Here is a 19,388-nt window from a genome sequence, read left to right on the forward strand (position 1 = left end):
GTTTAAATAATCTGTGTATTGAGGTGTATATTGAGGTGAATTTTGGTTGATCATATGAAGGATTGTAATCGGAGTCAACCAGACATACCTAGGCTAAATAAAATAGCTAGATCGAAAGGCTGTTAAATATAAATAACACTAAGAGTGGGATGTCTAGCCAACTTTGACGTTAAACATCGACGGCGTTCAGGTCAAAGTCAGCGTAAATATTACTGGCGTACTGCAACACACCCTAAAAATATATTCTACTTTATATCTGCTTTATAGCGCACACTCTAAAAGTGACTAGATAGCTCAATAAAATCAAAATTCCATCATAACCTAACCGTCAGTGTTCTTCCAGGCCCTCCGCACACAGTGTCAAGAATTCGCCACATCTCTACTGGACCACACTCGGACGTCCAGGGAATTGGAGATCATGCTGAATTACAATCCCTGGGACACTGACTCCTGGGAGCCTGGGGAGAGACAGACCCTGGGCAGATTGAAGCTGGCTATCAAATACAAGCAGAAAATGGTGAGAATAGATCCTTCGCCACATAGCCCAGGATAGTTAACTATAGAATAACTAAACGGGGTTGACATCAGGCAGGGGGCGGGTAGTAAAGTCATATTTCGGTTCCCATCAGATATATTGCAAATAAGAAAAGGGTTTTAAAACATACATTTAGCCAACACCGTGCAATGTCTAGCTCTCAGATTTCGCTAGCGTAGTAAATAATTTTATGAGAAGGAAAAAATCAAAACATCCATTCATAACTTAGGTATTCAATGAAAATACTATCTAGATTATTGCTAATCTTAACTTACTAATCAAATATAATAGTTGAAACAAGTAGTCAAGGAGTAACATACAATTACTGTTCTGTCATTAAACACAGTCTAATCTTCATAAAATTATACACATCAAAATGAATGATTTTACGGCCGGAGATATATTACCAAATAGCTATAAATGTACGTAATATTAGCCGCGTGAGTTTACCGCCAACGCTTATAATGTCATCCTGCGATTGGATGTGTAGAAAGCATGAACACATTTTAACAATTTCACGTATATAATATTCGTTTTCAAACTAATGTTATTAATGTGAGAGCTTCGATTAAAATAAAATAAACTTAGCTTTACAAAAAATAAATAAATGTATTTATTTATGCTTTATTGTGTAATAAAGCTTAAATAAATACATTTATAACAATATAATCTATAAAGTACAATAAGTATATTACATTTCGGATCAAAGAGAGACTGCTATGTGAGTGCAAGAAATATATATTTAACCACAGAAATAATATTATTAAACGACATTATGATTTTTTTACATGTGACTTTTATGAACAATAACAGCAACAGATAGTAATTGCGTGTGCTTCGCACTTATAAAAACATGTTACGACAGAAGATCCCAAATAAAAAAATTGCTAAAAATAATTAATATATGAGGCGGTCAAAAAGGAATATAGTATTATTATTTCGATTTATTTTACAAATAAATTCAAATATTGTTTCCCCGCGCGACTGCCTCAAGTAACTGCGACACCGTAACTTCTTGTTGTATGGGATCGTGCAGCGTACTCTTGTTGTAACTCAAGTTAGGACCGGGACACACTTGTAACACGATTATTTGTTTTTTATAATAATTTAATTTGGTTCAATCTAGGATTGAGAATTTGACAATTCGAAATCTATGGGGTTTTGTGTTGTTTCGCGAATTTCGCATTGATGTTGGATTAAAAAATATATGTTATGTGCAAATTGTTTTGCGAATAAATTTATTTAGTCCATTCCATTTTCTTCCAATTTAAGGACTACATTTATCCCAATTAGAAAATTAATGCCGTAATCAAATAATGATGTACAAATTAGAAAAAAAATTAACTACTCTAGAGATAAATGTTTATTTTGACTGCGAAAAATAATAACTTTGACTTGAATTCTAAAAACAAGTTACTTTAAACTTAAACTTAAGTTTTAAGTAAATTGTTGTCGTAAGTTGAATAAAGATTATTTTTAATTTGAATTTTAAGTTCAAAATTAATTACCAGTAAATTGAAAATTCTGTCCAACATTTCATTTTAACATGGAAGTTACAAAAAAGTATGACGTTACTACTAATCTAATACAAAAATTGCATCAATTTGGAATAGAAACAAAAAATATATATGCACCAATTGTGTCCCCATAATTTGTTGCAACGTATTTATAACAACACACACTGACACTATGTAACTATTTGTGTCTAAGTAGAATAATATTTATGTTAAGTATGCTTTTGTTTTGTTAACTCTGAGAAAAGATTCGGGTATAAGATGAATAAGATGTGTGTCACAATGACAATATAGTTTCGCGCGCAGACAAGTTTACTTCGCGATCGATTACAGTTGTCAAATTAAATTTAAATCTAACTTATGTTAAGTGCTGGCCATTAATATAAAGTGGAAAAAAAGGACACAAATATTTTCAATATATAAAAAAATGTAACTTCAGTTAAATGCTGGCCATTAATACACAGAAAAAAAGAAAACTTTCTCAAAAATTAACATCGAACGACTTCAAAAATTATCAATCGATTTTTCAAATAATGCGTTTAATAAAAAGGACAGTATTTAAAATTATACAGTGAAAATTAACAGGTTCATGGTGTAAGATACAAAGATATTCCAAATTGGACCAGAGTAAAATCATTGAAGATTAAATATTTAAAGGTATAATAGGTAAAGATGAATCAAAAGTCGGCCATGGCGCAAAACGGAGATCAGAAAAGCTAATATATTAGAAGCAAGCGATAGACAGGTTTAATTCGGTAATATTTAGTGATTGCAAATGAAATTCACTAATTAACCCCAGATTTAGTAATCCACACAATATACCTAAAATGTTACTGACCACTCGTACGAATTGATAAAGATATTGGCTAACAAACCTTCCTAGTTATTTTTTTCGCCAGTTATAAACCGGTATGTGTTAAAAAAGGCTGGTTTAGTTAAAATCCTCTGATTTTTATAATCGTACTATATACATACATAACTCGTTACTGTTACATTTATAACCACAGGCTGACCGTAAAATAAATTTTTAAAGTATGCTTTTTTACTTGTGTCAAAAATTGTCAATATCATATTTTTAATTAAAATAGGTCAGTTTAGATATGATGATATCCTATTTGTGTCCGAGTTGGCAGCAAGCCTTCAGACTTTCGCTAAATCATTGTGCCCTCAACTTTCTCTTTCGTCACAGTATTTTCACGGTTCCGTTCCAGATGTTACATTATAGTTATTTATATAGTATTAAAACATTATAATATAATATGTTTTTATCGGAGCCCAGGGTCTTACTTCTTCGTCACTTCGCACAATCTTCGATTGATATATTTTTTTGTTTACAGTTCGTAGCACATCCAAATGTTCAACAACTTTTGGGAGCGATTTGGTACGAGGGTCTGCCCGGTTTTAAAAGGAAAAATATAGTTGGACAGTGTATTCAGGTGAGCAAAATATCCATATTGACGTCATAAATGCATAAGTCTATCTGTCACGCTTTCATGGGTAAACCAGCACGATTTTTAAGAAATTTAATGAACTGAGGTGTTTTCTTCCGAGATTTTTAATATCCTGATATATACCTACCTCAAAAGTAGTCGCTAAAATAAAATATCATTTCTATATTACCTAACTGTCTTTTATAAAAATGTATCAGTCTACGAAGGCTCTGTTTCTCATTCTAGCATATCCCCATATTTCATTCGCATACGTGAAGTCCCGAAGCCCGTAGTCTACGTTAAAAAATATTACTTTAAATTTAAAAGATATGGCTCTGGCCAATAACATGCCACGCCTACCTGACGTCAACCCTCTTTGGGAATGTTGTCACTGACCTGCATCTGACAAAATCTTTCATCCCTTAGCCATTGCAATAAGAAGTTTCGTTTTAACAAAAACAGTAAACAACAAAACTTAAATAAGAATCAAACCTAGGACCTTACGATGGAGTGGAGACGTGAGCTCCACTCGACCAAAACAGTTTCTCACGTGGTTTATTTACATATCACATAATATAATATCAATCACGATCGCCTTATTGACCCGGATCCCATGGGAATACTTGCATTGTTTGATTTCTTTTGTTTGAATCAATGCATTGATTTTAACAAAAGTTACTCCCATACTTCGGAAGCCACGATAAAACCGTCTCATGTGACTAACGTATCGTTCTCACAGATTTTTTTATACTGGGCGGTCTATTCCAAGTGAAATTGGGTGATATTGATATCACCTGAGCGAACGAAGTGGATTTTTGAGTGTTTTCCCCATTTCACCTCATCATCACTTCATTTGGGACCGGGTTTCCTTGTAGATTTGCACCATATAGGTATCCTCCAGGTTGTTAATAAAGTATTGATAGTTGTCAGCCGCTTTTTAAACAACATAAAATTCTAACACTTCCTTCACATTACATACTTTAGGTTGCAATATTTGTTAAATGTAATGCTCATTTATTCCCATGCCTTTGTGATGTTGTGTTAAGAAATCATCGGGATAATTATAGACTATGTTTACACCCTTCTAAAACGGCATCACTCAGTAAAAGTATTGTATGTATGGCACTTAAAATTTGTATCAAAATTCCACAACAAGTTAAAGATCAGAATTTAAATTTATTTAAAAAGCACCTCAGGTCCTTGCTGATTGATAAATGTATATAATTTATTTATAATGATATATTTTTTTATAATGATAATTTGAACGATTTTTTTAATGATAGATAAAAATTTTATTAATTTAGTTACTTTTATTTATTCGATTTTGTTTTGTGGGATGATAGCATGCTCTTCATTTAAATTTGCATACCCGTGGACGGTGAGACATGTAGGATTAAGTTTTTCTTTTAACATCGCATTGTAAAAAAATGTAAACTCATGTTTTTGCAAATAAATAATCTTTGTCTTTGTCGGATTGCCTACCTTTCTGAATCTCTTTTTCCATGTCACTTAGCCATATGATGCTGCCGGGGGAACTGGTCAGCTCATTAAAAGTTTTTTTTTGTTTGGTTAATTATACATATATATATATATAAGTATATATATTTTCCTTTCATCAGCACTTGATCACAATCATAATATGTTTCAGTATACCTTTTGACCATGTACTTTATTATGTACTTACATGTTATATTACTGATAAAAAATTATACATAAATTTATATATAAAAAATGGTAAGCCCTTCTGGCATAATAGGGACCAACACTGTTTGAATGAGTTTCTTTCGGCATTTCTTCTCAGCAGTGGTCGTTCCGAAATGCTAGTAGTTTGTAGCTTTGGTAAACATCATTTAATTTAGATTATGACGTGAAAAAGTTCCTGTGAAGGCCTAATTTCTGAATAAATGATTTGATTTTGATTTTATCATCTCTTCTTCAATATTTCAATCATTACAACCACTGCTGTGTGTAGACCTCCTTAAGCACATATGTCATTCTTTACTGGCACACTCCTTATCCATGCCTTCCACATGTCATATATCATCAAGTACCAAATAAAGATATGTTTTCGATAAATAAATAATTCATTTTTTTATAGCCTGTATTTTGTGTCCCACTGCTGGGCAGAGGCCTCCCCTTCTGTCTTCCAAAGGTCTCTATCGTGAGCCATTTGTTGCCAACCACGCCGAAACCTGTCTAAATCATCCCGCCATCTTGTTCGTGGTCTACCTCGACGCATGCGCCCTTCGGGAAAATTCTTCGGGGAAATTCTTAAATTCTTCTTTTTTATTTTCAGGTGGCAAAGCTAGGAGTAATGTTTCCGGTTTACTGCACTATTTATATGCTTGCCCCGAATTCAGAATATGGAAGGTTCATGAAGAAGCCATTTGTTAAATTTATCTGTCACAGCACCTCCTACATGCTGTTTCTTAGTAAGTTTTTTTTTTATTAAAAGCTTTTATTTAACTTGCAATGTATGTACCTATGTATGTTTGTTCATGTGGAATCTTGCTACACAATTTTGAAGCAGATATCTCCAACCGATTGAGCTGAAATTTGTATACACGTTTAGTTTGAAAGACAATACACGATAAGCTGTGTGTCGTCATTCTAATACTTTGATCTTCAGGGTATGTCAAATAGTGACATTCATTGGTCCCTTGTTGTTTGCCTATTGCTTGCCCTCCAATAGAAATTACACCAGCTACTTCAGCAATTAAACCACCCTTAGTGAATGTTGTTTTATCATTGGCCTGTCATTATTGATTTATCATTGGCCTGTCATTGTCAATGTCAAAATTGACCGTTTACATACGTTTGTGCTGCTCTCTAGCGTGATAATACGGCAATATTATTCCCTATACTTTTTTAAAATATTAACAACAACAATTTAAATTTACTTTCAATTGAGAAACGATTTAACTAACATAAATTTAACAGAACAGACACCATGTTGAGTACTTTGCAAAATAAACAAAAGAACGAAGAAAAAAAAAATACCATTTTAACATACTTTTTTTAATATTGACGTTTTAATGTTAAATTGTACCTAAGTATAAAAATTGATTTTAACATTTCAGAACGCATTTATGCTTAAGTGTACTTTATAATAAAAAATATACATATATTTTGTGACGTGTGGGGATCGCAGTCGAATCGCCCCAGACACAGACATGTTTGTCAAAGTAAGTACTTACATCTTGATTACAACTAAAGAGAGAACTCAACATTCGTCTTTTTAAATTCTACTATTTAATGGACATAACCCGTGTCCTAAGTAAGCGACTGAACGCTGTATAAGTGAACATTGACGTAGCGATGGACTGCCTCGTTAGTCGCTCACATTACACACACACACAGTATTAAAATTCATTACGTTTTGGCTAGGTATTTCTTTGGAAATATTAAACAAATAAAAACAGGTACCTACTGATCTCAAGACTAATAGGCACAAAATAAGATTACAAATGCATACAAAAATACATGACAACAATACATACTTACTCCCAGAAGAGTTTCGTCGAGTGGACAAAATCCAATCAGATTACATACTTAACGATGTAAAAAACAATCGAGAAAAATTAGTCGATTCCGAATTTTCAATGCAACTCTATTATGAAAAACTTATCTATGGATCGTCGTCTTCGATCAGTCTTTGTCTGTTGAACGTTCTACACTTCGCTTTCCATTCTTTGGGTAAGTACTCTATTGTATCCTTACTGTACCTAATATCAACTCTATTCTATAAAGCTGACACTTAAAATAAAATGAACAAAGAATATCTTTTCCTTCCCTTTATATCTTTATACCAGATGTAAATTGAATGATGCGTGTGGGTCCCACTCTAAAACAAGATCTCCATATCATTTCATGTATGCCACAAAGCCTTGACAGCTGATAGACAACAATATTATTCCCAATGAGGATTGTTGCCATACTGATCTTTTTAAAAATTCGGAGACGCTTTATATATATTACTATTAACCCAAAATGAATCAATTTAATTATTTTGACAGTAATTAAGTAATAATGCATGTGATTTTCATAATAAGTCATACACAACACATAGGTTTAAAATCTTATACTTATTAAATCATAAGAAAAATGTATAATTATATAAGTTACCCCGTATGGTATCTGGTGCAAAGGTACTAGCGACATTGCCATGCTGTATGTGTGTGTTGCAGTGATCGTTCTTTGTACCAGATAAAATCTGGAATGGGAGTCACCATTTAATTATGTATTTCAGGTTTATTTCACCTTTACGGTATTACTATTTCGTTCAGTACAACCTCAATATGATGACGACTTTAAGGAAGAGTTTGAACCACCACATTCCAACGCAGACCCACATTATTTTTCAATCAACGATCAGAAAATCGACAAAGTTATTGAAAAATATAATCTTATGCATATGATGGGTATAAATACGAAAAGAGGAAGTTCTCAAAACGAATCTATCCCAGACTATTGGCTTCAAAACGAAGCCACCGAATCACAAGTTGGCAATTCTAAAAAAACAGTTATTAATATGTCTATCGACCGAAAAGATATGATTGATACTCCTGAGAATACGAACTTGACTGAACTGAACCCAAGGGAAAGACTTGATCAGCCCTATGAAACTGAAACCAAAGACAACACAGCAGAAGATTTAATTTCTCCAAACGGAGGTACTGAATTCTATGCACGTACTTCTACAGAATCGAATCAAAATGATACATCTAATTCTTTGTTAAGGCCAGAATACCACGTATTCCATTACGAAAATACGGAATCATATAATTCTGAAAGATCAACAACTTTAGGGTCATCACTACTTCCCACTCAAAATAACTTAATTAATTCTCAGAAACCAAAAAAATTCATAAATAATACATATTATAATCTCCCTACTTACATTAAACCAGAAAATATCAAATATCATCCATCGCAATCAAACGAAATAGACTTAATAAATAAAACTTTTAATAATAGTTCGACAATTTCAATTAATAAAACTACTTCTCAAAAACCTAAAAATTTGATCAAATATCACCCCCCATTTCTTATATTACAGAATGATTATACGAAATATCATCCGCCTCAATCTAATCGAATAAAAGTAAATCCAACTTTTTATAATAGCACAAATTCCTTGACTGTTATGACGCCAAAATATACAACTTCTGATTCTAAACTCAATGATTACCAAAACATTACACCTTCTATTTCAGAATCGCCGGCAAATATTACTGAGTATATTACTTCTAAAGTACTGGAAAATAAAATAAATCAGAACACTTTAGCTGAAACTATTCCTACAGAAAAGCCTGAATATATTAGACATTTTGACTTTGCTTCTGCAGATTCTACTCCTGAAAAAATAAAAAGTATTCCAGTCTATATACCTTATGAAAGACTGGATAATACGAAAGGTGTAACAAGTGAATCTACAAAACATTCGAATTTTCGTCCTTTTTGTGCAACTTGTCAAAAGCAAGTAGATAACTTTTACGACGAGCATGTTAGGGAAGAATTAAAACTACAAAATGAGTTTTTCGAGGCACAAAATTTCGTTGAAGAAGTTAAAAAAAAGGTTGACCAACCGTTGTCAACAGAGCAAAAAGCAATAAATGAAGATAACATTTTCTTTAATTCTACCTCTAATATATCAATAAGCGATATGGACTATAATAACAAAAAAACCCGATATTCGAATTTTGAAACATCAACAGAAAATACCAACTATTTGTCTACTGATTCTAGTGAAAAATATAATGATCATGCTAGAAAACCTGTTTCTGGAAATAGGAAGCAAAATAAAAATTACGATGATTATTATTTAGACGAAAAAGATAACAATTATTTTATCCCTACCACTGAAAAACCTGATGAATCCAAATACTCCGCTCGTGCTGATGTTACATCGAAAAGTTATGGTCACCATGATCATAATTATGAGAAATTAAAGACTGAAAGCTATCAACTAATGAATAGACATAACACGGAGACCTCTGAAATACAAGGCATTACAAAACATCATGGAAGTCCAGAAATATCTGAAGAATATGAATATGTGGATGAGAGACATCATATACATTCTACCACTTCTGAAAGCTCGAAACCAAGGAAATATTCCTCGCTTGCTGCTAAAAGACATAAAAGTAGTAAACATTATGATAGTAAAGTATTAAAAAGTAAAACAGTATCAAAAATAAATAAACAAAAACATACCACAACTGTAAAATCAAAAATTGATAATCATTACACTGGTTTATCTGACTGGTCGGACACTACTTATTACAATGTTATCGTTTCTGAAAGTCCAAAAACACATGAATACGTTGCGACTGATGAAAATAAACCAGAACGTTATATAAAAATTGCTCACATATCTAAGTTATCTGAAACTCGAACTCGGGAATCACCAAATCATAAAAAAGTCTTTCTTCATACTACTTCTGAGAGTACTAATAGAAAAAAACTAGCTTTCTTCGAAAGTACAGATGACAATGACGAATATAGTGCATATTATGATGTAATAAAAGTAAAAAAGACTGATTTAAAAACTCCAGATAGGAGTAATGAAGACAATATTCAAATACATAATAATGATTCTCCTAAAATGTCAAAGCAGATTAGCAATTCTTCAAAAAAGCCGATAAGTAGCAAATACGATATTTCTACTTCAGACAGATCTAAGAATAAAAAACACTTTACTGCTAGAAAACCAGAGCGCAATAAGTATTATGACCAACATAGAACTGAGCCTAACTTGCAATCAACAACTTCTTTTGAGCTTGAAAGTAATAGAAAATTTGATCCTGCATCTGCAGTGCAAGAATTAATAAGAATTTATCAAAGTAAATACTATGATACTACCACTACCTCTGAAATTCCAATTACTAATATATATCATGATTCTGATGAAAAAGATATAAACTATACTATTCCCAACTTTATAAAGAAAAACAAAAATCATTCAACTCCGAAAGAACCAGATCCGTTACATCATAACAGTAGCAAACATTCAACAGTAACTGAAGCTAAAGGATACAATATAGACATTGAAGCCCTTAAAGAAAACAATGACAAAAGTAGCCCAGATGATGAAAAAACTTCACTTATTATTTACAAAAGATATAAAGTGAATCAAGATCCAGTTCAACGTAATCGTATTAAAGGTACTTCACCAGAATGTGACGATAAAATCAAAAATGACGAAGGAGAAGAAGAAAACTTATTAGAAAAGTTGATAGATTCAAATCTTGAAGAACACAGTCAAAAACACAGTAAAGGTATTTATAATATGATGCGAAAACATGATCAAATTGCAACGGTACTTGATGGACTAGGAAAAGAGATCACTAGGAAAACTGTTGGTAAAGATGTTCAGATTTTAGATCCATTAGTCGTTCTACCACAGCCACATAAGGTGGATGTCAGAGTACCACATGCTTATATAAACCCACCGGATAAAAAGGTACATGCTAGTTCTGAAGCAACTACTGAGAAAGCCAAAGAACCCGTCACTTATGAAGCCGAGAAACACATTTCTGTTCCTAAGAAAGTATATTTTAATCTAGAAAAACCATATTTTGAAGGAGAAATTAAAAAAGAAGCTCCTATTAATAATAAAAAGAATAAAAAAGTCATATTTGCGTAAATAGCAATCTTAAATCTTTACTGTTAAAAATAATGAATATTTAGTTTTCTTGTAACTCTAATTTTGTACCTAGACTATTGTTTTGTACAGGTGAAGTTGTATATATAACATTAGTGAATACTTGTCTTTGTTAACATGGTGCAATAATTAACAATTACGTAGTAAAATTAGATAAAATTATTGTGAGAATGACAAAAAAAAAACATTTATTTACAAGAAAAAATTATATAATAATATTTTAGTATTAGTATAATTGTATAAAGCGTTATATAATTTGTGTAGAGTAAAAATTGTATAAATATTTAAGTTAATATTTGGGTTTTAACCAGTTATTCAGTATTAAACTTTCCAATATAACTAATGTGTATTTTAAATTGTCTGTAAGTATGACTGCATATCATCGTTTTAATTTATATTAAATTGACTTTTAATGGAAGTGCCAGATCAATTTCAATTTATATTGCTTAAAATTTGAAACATAGATCAACTGATCTATGTTCCAAATCTACCAAACTTGGTAGATTTGTGTGTGAATTAGGAATCTTAAAATGATTTTTAAGGTTTTAAAAATAAACACATGACAGATCCTGTTCTTTTTTTGTTCACCTTATATTAATATATTATCCTCGTCACCTATTAATTTTTTAATGTTTATTACTGACCCCCATTGATTCGTACAACCGAAGTACTTACTACTTCGGTTGTACGTAGTACCTACTAATTCCATGCTTACCCCATCAAAATTCATAGATTGACATAAAACCTGGGGGCTTACCATCATCTCTTAACGCGATCCACTTTACGACCTAAACTGAACTGCATCGCAAATTCGTACCATCGACTTAATTTTTTGTATGAGTTGCATTGGAATCGTTCTGTAAAAGTTGATGGTAGGCCTGCTGGAAATGAGTTCCGCGAAGTTGATAAATAAGTACTTAAGGCAAAAAGAGTAATGTTATATGAAAGGTATTTACAAAAATGTCATTTTTGTCACAAGCTTTTATTGTCATCCGAGAAATCTTGTTGCATTCAACGCGTGACAAAAAATCACATCCGAGCAGTAAACACATGTTTATCATAGTAATGCAATCATGTCCCGGTTAATACAGTTACCACTACAGTCATGATAAAGCTACGTGATTTTCAACTCTGTAGGACACGCGGAAATACTTGAAAGGTTTGATTATAGAGGCAAACAAACATTGAAACTGAATAAGTACTTATATACTAGGTACTTATAAACGTGAAATAATTATGTATACTTAAATACCAGTGACTGGGACGCTGTATTATATCTGTACGCTGTATATGTAATGTAAACAAAATCTGAATTCGATATATATATTTGGTACCTATGTTACGTAAAGCTTTTAACATTTGAGTTAATGTCAAAATTAGAATGTTCCAGATGTGATTTAAGTTGATAATATACTTATATTGGCCAATGCCAATTTACACATGTTTCACCACAATTTCGAAATTAAAACTTGGTATCATTATGACATTCAGTACTACGACCTCTTTTTATGTTCAATATACTCTGTTGTATATTTTATTATTTTTTACAACGACCTCGATGTTGACGACCTCGGTGGTGCAGTGGTAAGGTTCTTGCCACTGAACCGAGAGGTCCCGGGTTCGATGCCCGGTCGGGTAATGATGGAAAATGATCTTTTTCTGATTGGCCCGGGTCTTGGATGTTTATCTATATATGTATTTGTTATAAAATATAGTATCGTTGAGTTAGTATCCCATAACACAAGTCTCGAACTTACTTTGGGGCTTGCTCAATCTGTGTGATTTGTCCTTATATATTTATTTATTTACATTAATTACTTGAATCTAGGATGTTATTCATTACAAAAAATATAATTATGCTGCCAGAAGTATTCTACGCTGATGAATTCGCGGGTAAACAGCTAGTAAATATATGCCATAGCTGATATATATATGCCATTGATATACATTAATCATTATTATAATGTATTTAATTCAACCAAATTGCTATGTATACTCAGTCTAGTTCCTAACTACCAAACAAAATCACAATTATAATACTAGTAGTGAGATTATAGCTTCACAAAGGCCATTTTTTACAATTAAATGCTTAGCACAGTTTTAAAATTAGTAATTTTCCTCGTAATTATCATTTTCTCGTGTTTATCGTAATTCTTAGCTTCTCACGATCCATAGGAAGAATTCTCTCAAATAAATATGGTTTGTCTACTTTAACGTAAACTTGCTTAGAGCCAGAAGTAGGGTCAGGGCTCTTAACTTCATATGGATTTGATTGCACTTCTTCAGCATCTGTAGCTATGGGAACATGTCTAACAATTTCCAATGGCAAAGAATAAGTTCTCTGTGCTTTGATTTCAACAGGCTGTGAAACTTGAAGTATATAAGGTCTAGGTGTTGATAATATGTTTCCTGTATTTAATTTTTTGAAGATTTCTTCTGAACGTTTAGTATTAGCTTCAACCTTTTGTTTTCTGAGGTTTTGAATGTCAATGGATTTTTGTTGACCACTGTACCAGATTGTGTATGTAGGTTCATCTTGGTCATTATTGCTTTCATATTCATTAGAATTATCTTGTTCATATTTTTGAGCTAATGTTTTCTCTTCATCTCTTAAGTTATGTGAAATCCATTTGTATTGTTCATTTGATTGCCTGTCTTTTTTTGTGTCTTCCTTTGTTTCTTCGTTTTTCAATATTGTTTTAGGATTAGGGTGGTAAATCTTTATGTCTATGTTGTCACCTTTCTTTTCATTATAAATACTGTAATAATTAATGCTTTTCTGGTGCAAGTTCGCTGGATTTTCTGATGTAGCTGTGTAATAATTATTATCATCAGTCCTTTCAATTGAAGTAACAAAATAATTGTTATTATCTGGTTTTTCAGACGTGGTGGCAAAATTATTATTCTTGACAGATATTTCAGAAGTCACAGCAAAATATTTGTTACGGTCTAGTTTTGGAGCTTGTGAAGAGTATGTGTTATGAGTATGTTCCCTTGGACCCTCCGGATACCACGAGATTTGAGCGGGTGCATTTTGAGGCTCTTCTTCAGTGGAGCCTGTTGCTGGAAGCGATGCTTTCTGATTTCCGATTAGAACTAATTTCGATTGTGTGTTAATGTATTTCTTTCGCTGTTCTAAGAAACTTTTTAATTGATCATCATTATAGTTATTTGTTGATATGTGACTAGATTCTTTATCATGTTTGGTTTCCGCTTGCGATTCAAGTACTGGTTCAAGAACTCCTCTTCCAGCTTTTAAATCTTCTATTTGTTGATCTGTTAAATATACGATTATTTCTTTTGTTTCAACATTGGGTAAAGGCGATGGTGAAGTAAGAAGTGGTGCTGGTGTAGATGCAATAAACGTTAGTGGATCGAGATCACCCTTTACTGCTACGATCAGCAATACACTGATTGTTAAATCAATCTGAAAAAATACACAATATGTTAATCAGCTCAATCTAGATGACAATAAAAACTTGAATGCAGATTCTTTATTTTTATATTTAGAATAAAATAGTTTTATTGCCAAAACTGATAATAGCTGAAGTCCATGGCATCACTTCCTAGAAAAGACTCACGTGTGTATCGACCTACTGTTTCTATAAAACCAATTTCTTATCATACGTAGAAACTTTATAACAATCGGCGTTTAGTGTTGGTATAGTTATAATGTAACTGCTTACTTTGATATACATGGCTATAGATGAGGAGGCAAGCAGACAACTGGACTACTTGCGCTCGTATGTGCTGATGACACAAATACTTCGATTTTATATACCTACTTACATACACATCCGATCTCTTGACTATCAATATAGATGCAATATTACGAATATGCAAATCTTTTGCATAATTTAGGCTACTTTTCTCACGATTATGACAAAGCTGTTTCTATTTCAAATGTTGTTTTTGATCGCATGTGGTTGTAGTTTAGTATTTTTTGTCACTGTTTATTCTGTCTTCACCGCGAAGTAGTGAGCTTAATTTGAGTGATTACATACGAATAAATCTAATCTCTGAATTCATTATTTCAATTAATTTATTTTATATGACGTATAAAATATTTATAAATTCTAATTAATTTTATAAATTCTGATTGTCGATTTTCTTATACCCAATACCGACGAGACCAGAGTATTACTAAAGTTGCACAATATTATATTAATAGAAATAGACTCAGTGAAAGTATTTCACATTTTATTCATGACAAACAAATAAACGAGGTCAGGTTAATGTTTCGGAAATTATGCATTCATTATTCAAGCTTGCGTACATTTGTTCATAATTTCTCACAATCTATTAATATCTTTGGCAGTAAGTATTTATAAACTACTTTTTTGTTGAAAGGTTGCGTTTTGCGTGGACATAATTATAAGTATTAGTTCGATTAAACTTTATGTAGGATTATAATGTTTTTGTTAATTTCATCGATTTTGGCAAAATTACTTTTTTTAAGATCATCAGTTTTATGTACTTAGCTACTACCTAAATGCTGGCCATAAATAATACCTAAACACTCACTTATCCATCACAACATGCTGAGATACCTAAGTATATAACATAACAGACGGCTTGTATATGCCTATAAATATCGTTCAGAGAATCAGCGTTTCCTTGCAATGGTGCCAACTTTCCGGGAACATTATTTCCAAATTACCGGACCTTTTATATATTTTTTTTATCTATGGTCAATACACATTTGCTAGTTTTACTTTATAAAAAATATTATATTAAAAATACAAATTTTTGTTTTATAATATGGATTTTATATCTGTCACATTACAATATATAATAGCTAGTTATTGCCCGCAGCTTCGCCCGCGAGATTTTCCCACGGGAACATATTTTTTTTCGGGATGAAAGGTCATTATCTGTACTTTAAACTACATGTATGCAAAATTTCAAGAAGATTGGTTGAGTTGATAAAGCGTTTCACATTTATAATAGGTATGAGAATTGTGTGGTGCAGGAGGCCCTAAGTAAATGATTTTGTCCACCAGCCCTGCTGTCTCTGGCGTCACAGCGAGCGGAGTACCTTGTCCTGGAGTGGTCAGGCGTCCGCTGGCTGCAGCAGTTGGTGGAGTTTTGGAAGGAGCACGAGCGAGGGTCCCTGCCTGGCCTGATCGAGTTCACTGTCGTCGTCTACATAGCGAGTAATCTTACGCTTTTAGCATGCTTTTTAACCCCCGATGAAAAAAGGGGTGTTATAAATTTGTTTTATAGCTAATATTTATGCGATGGTTTTATGTTTGGTCAAAATCAGTTCAGCCGTTCAAAAGTTGTAGTAATATTGAATGAAAGTCGGGGTTTTATTTTAAATCTGTACAAATAAATTTCCTCGTGGATCTACATCCCATAGTCCTTCGTGGATGTTGTTTAAGGTGACCACCCTTAACGTCACCTCAAACGATACGTAACCTTGACAGCTGATAGACAACAATAATATTTCCAAAGAGTGATGACGTACCAAAGGCAGGCGGCCGATTGTATTATAACATATTAAGATATATTTCTCTCCGAAACAGAGAAAATATTACGCCTTTGTCCCATACAGGTTAAACAAAGCCAAGAGCTAGATTTTTTGGTGGAATTGTGATTAAATGGCTGCCGGTTGCTAGCCCTTTTACAATATAATTACCTTTTACTATAAAATACATGTTTTCCTATGGCAGTGTGTTTATGATTTTTAAATAGCTTACAGATTTGAGATTTGCGAAAAAGGGAATGGAAGTCCTTTTCCCAACGATTGGACCCATGAATGGGCTGAACTGAAAAAACTGATTTCCAGGTCTAATCTGGGCTGAAATCCGGGCATTATGGTCGGGTGGTATAACGGAGTACATCAGCGATCTGTGGAACATTGTGGACTTCATCACCAACATGTTCTACATTGCCTGGATCAGCCTAAGGATCTCCTCGTGGTACATAGTGCAAGTGAGTACACATATTGTCATTAGATGTTAATGTACTTATCCAAATATTTATCATAATCACATACCATTTATTTATTTATTTACATTTCCAAATGTTACAAATCAGACTAATGTATAATATTCCTACATGCAATTCAGGTTTACATTACAATCTGGTTTTCACGTGCCAAATAAGAGCAATTTTTATCCAGTACATTATCATAGTCCAACACACCAGTATCTAAACTAGGCCGAGCCTGTACCTCAGATACTAGGTCCTTCCATTTGCGTAATATTTTTAAAATAATTATAAGCAAAATTTAACTTTCAATCGATGTATGTATGTATTTATGGTTCGTGGTTCGTGTCAAATCTTGCAAGATAAATTTATATCACTTGGAGCTGGTCTGACGATGCCGCTGGGATGCGGTCATAGCTCCTTTGTCATCAAAGTAACATACCTACTTATACGATACCAGAAAGTTCTAGAAGCGACAATGTCAAAACAAAAAAAATTTAATGCTAAGTATGCCTAATATGCTGACAAAAACTTGGATTCAAAATTGCTCCTACCAGAAAAAATGGACTTTGGTTTTGAATTTCCCATTCAATTTGGAAATCCTCAACATTAGGCCAAAGTTCTTTGTAATAACTACCTATACTCATTTAATGCATATAGAGAATATTAATAGAATAAAATGTTACTTACTTCACTTAATAAATAAAAGTACGCATACCTACTTTTTTCAGTCGAGGAGTTATCTGTAATAACATTGTGAAAATTGACAAATTAAATTATAAGCAAAATCCCTACATTACTTCATGTTATTACTGAATTGTTTCTGAAATGTATCAATGAACCCGTTATTTAGACGAACATATTTTATATAGATTTTTCATGAAAAATATAGTAGTATAGACATATCTGAAAACACTCGCTATTTGTAGATGAGACCAAAATCTGTTCTACCTACACACATTCATTCAAGAGCTACAATCGAGAGACAAACATAAGGTGACACGAATTTGAACAAGTTACACTGAATGATAATTTCGTAATCAGTGCAACAAATTAGAATAAAAATGTCCGACATCAATGTAACTATTTTTTTTTTATATTTTGGCAAAATTAACACGGCCTATGAACTGTTAATCAATCGCTGATTTACGTTTCCCACAGCGAGACTTCAAAAACGGTCTCGACCCATGGTATCCCCGCGAGAGGTGGGACTCCTACGATCCCATGCTCCTCTCCGAAGGGGCCTTCGCTGCCGGCATGATATTCTCCTTCCTCAAACTGGTCCACATCTTCTCCATCAATCCGTACTTGGGCCCGCTGCAGGTGTCGCTGGGAAGAATGATACTGGATATCATCAAATTCTTCTTTGTGTATATGCTGGTGCTGTTCGCTTTTGGATGTGGTGAGAGTTGCCATTGTATTTTATCCTTCTTCTTCTTCGTCCACCCATTCTCCTAGTTTATTTATCATTGTATTTTATCAAACTTCAAATATTACATTTTCACTGCGCAAAAAAATTTTTATTATTGCTGGATTATAATAAGCGCATTTTTTGTAATAATTTTCGCATCACATCACAACACCCCTAAGGGTGTTTTGGGTGTTTAGTTTTAAAAGTTTAATAAGGAATACTATTTTTAAATGTTTTTGTTTTATTTTTTGTACATAGTTTAATTACTAAGTAATTACTACTTAAAAAAAACTAAATTGTAAAACAAGTACTAAGTAACGTTTTATTATTTCTTATTGGGTGCAATAAAGTTCCAAATTAACAAAATAAACACTCTACAAAAATATAGTCATAACACTTCTATTTTTGGTAAAATATTGACCCTCACACTTCTACATTCCAGTCTCCCTAATGGATCAAGGAACAGTTTTTCCTTCTCAATTCCGTAAGCTCTAAAATTTTAGGTTTGAACCAACTGATGTGGTACTACGCCGAGCTGGAGAAAAACAAATGTTATCACACGCACAACGGTCTCCCAGACTTCGACAACCAGGAGCGAGCGTGCACCATATGGAGAAGATATGCCAAGTGAGTAATGAGCTATGGTTAATAGCGTATTCTGAATACTAGGTACTATTTGTATATAGAAAAAAAAAACATATCTTCCATAGAGTATTGGTACAGTCAACAGCACATTAACCTACACAAATTCATTGCAAACTCGCCTCTGTTACCGCGCCATAGAGGTTCATGTAGGGTAACTTGATGTGCTGTTAACTGTACATATACATCCCTTCGGCCGTTAAGGTAGCAGGACCGTTGGAAATGGCTTGAAAAAAGAGTGACCTCCAGCAGTAGG

At 32.8% G+C, this 19,388-nt stretch overlaps 1 protein-coding gene across 4 annotated transcripts in view; it reads left to right on the top strand.

Moving 5' to 3' along the window:
- trp (transient receptor potential) overlaps positions 1-19,388 on the top strand; it is a 45,417-nt gene that overhangs the window by 19,102 nt on the left and 6,927 nt on the right. For 3 of the 4 annotated variants that reach the window (XM_053760435.1, XM_053760436.1, XM_053760437.1), the window contains exons 7-13: positions 344-517; positions 3,387-3,485; positions 5,776-5,911; positions 16,149-16,301; positions 16,937-17,082; positions 18,241-18,481; positions 18,994-19,117. In XM_053760435.1, the coding sequence (XP_053616410.1) occupies positions 344-517; positions 3,387-3,485; positions 5,776-5,911; positions 16,149-16,301; positions 16,937-17,082; positions 18,241-18,481; positions 18,994-19,117 (1,073 nt within the window). Of the gene's footprint in view, positions 1-343; positions 518-2,348; positions 2,707-3,386; positions 3,486-5,775; positions 5,912-6,559; positions 6,665-7,728; positions 11,587-16,148; positions 16,302-16,936; positions 17,083-18,240; positions 18,482-18,993; positions 19,118-19,388 lie in introns of those variants that run through there. The other variant, XM_053760438.2, reaches the window with a different exon arrangement.

This window comes from Plodia interpunctella, chromosome 20 (genome assembly GCF_027563975.2).
Source record: "Plodia interpunctella isolate USDA-ARS_2022_Savannah chromosome 20, ilPloInte3.2, whole genome shotgun sequence".
NCBI classification, from domain to species: domain Eukaryota; kingdom Metazoa; phylum Arthropoda; class Insecta; order Lepidoptera; family Pyralidae; genus Plodia; species Plodia interpunctella.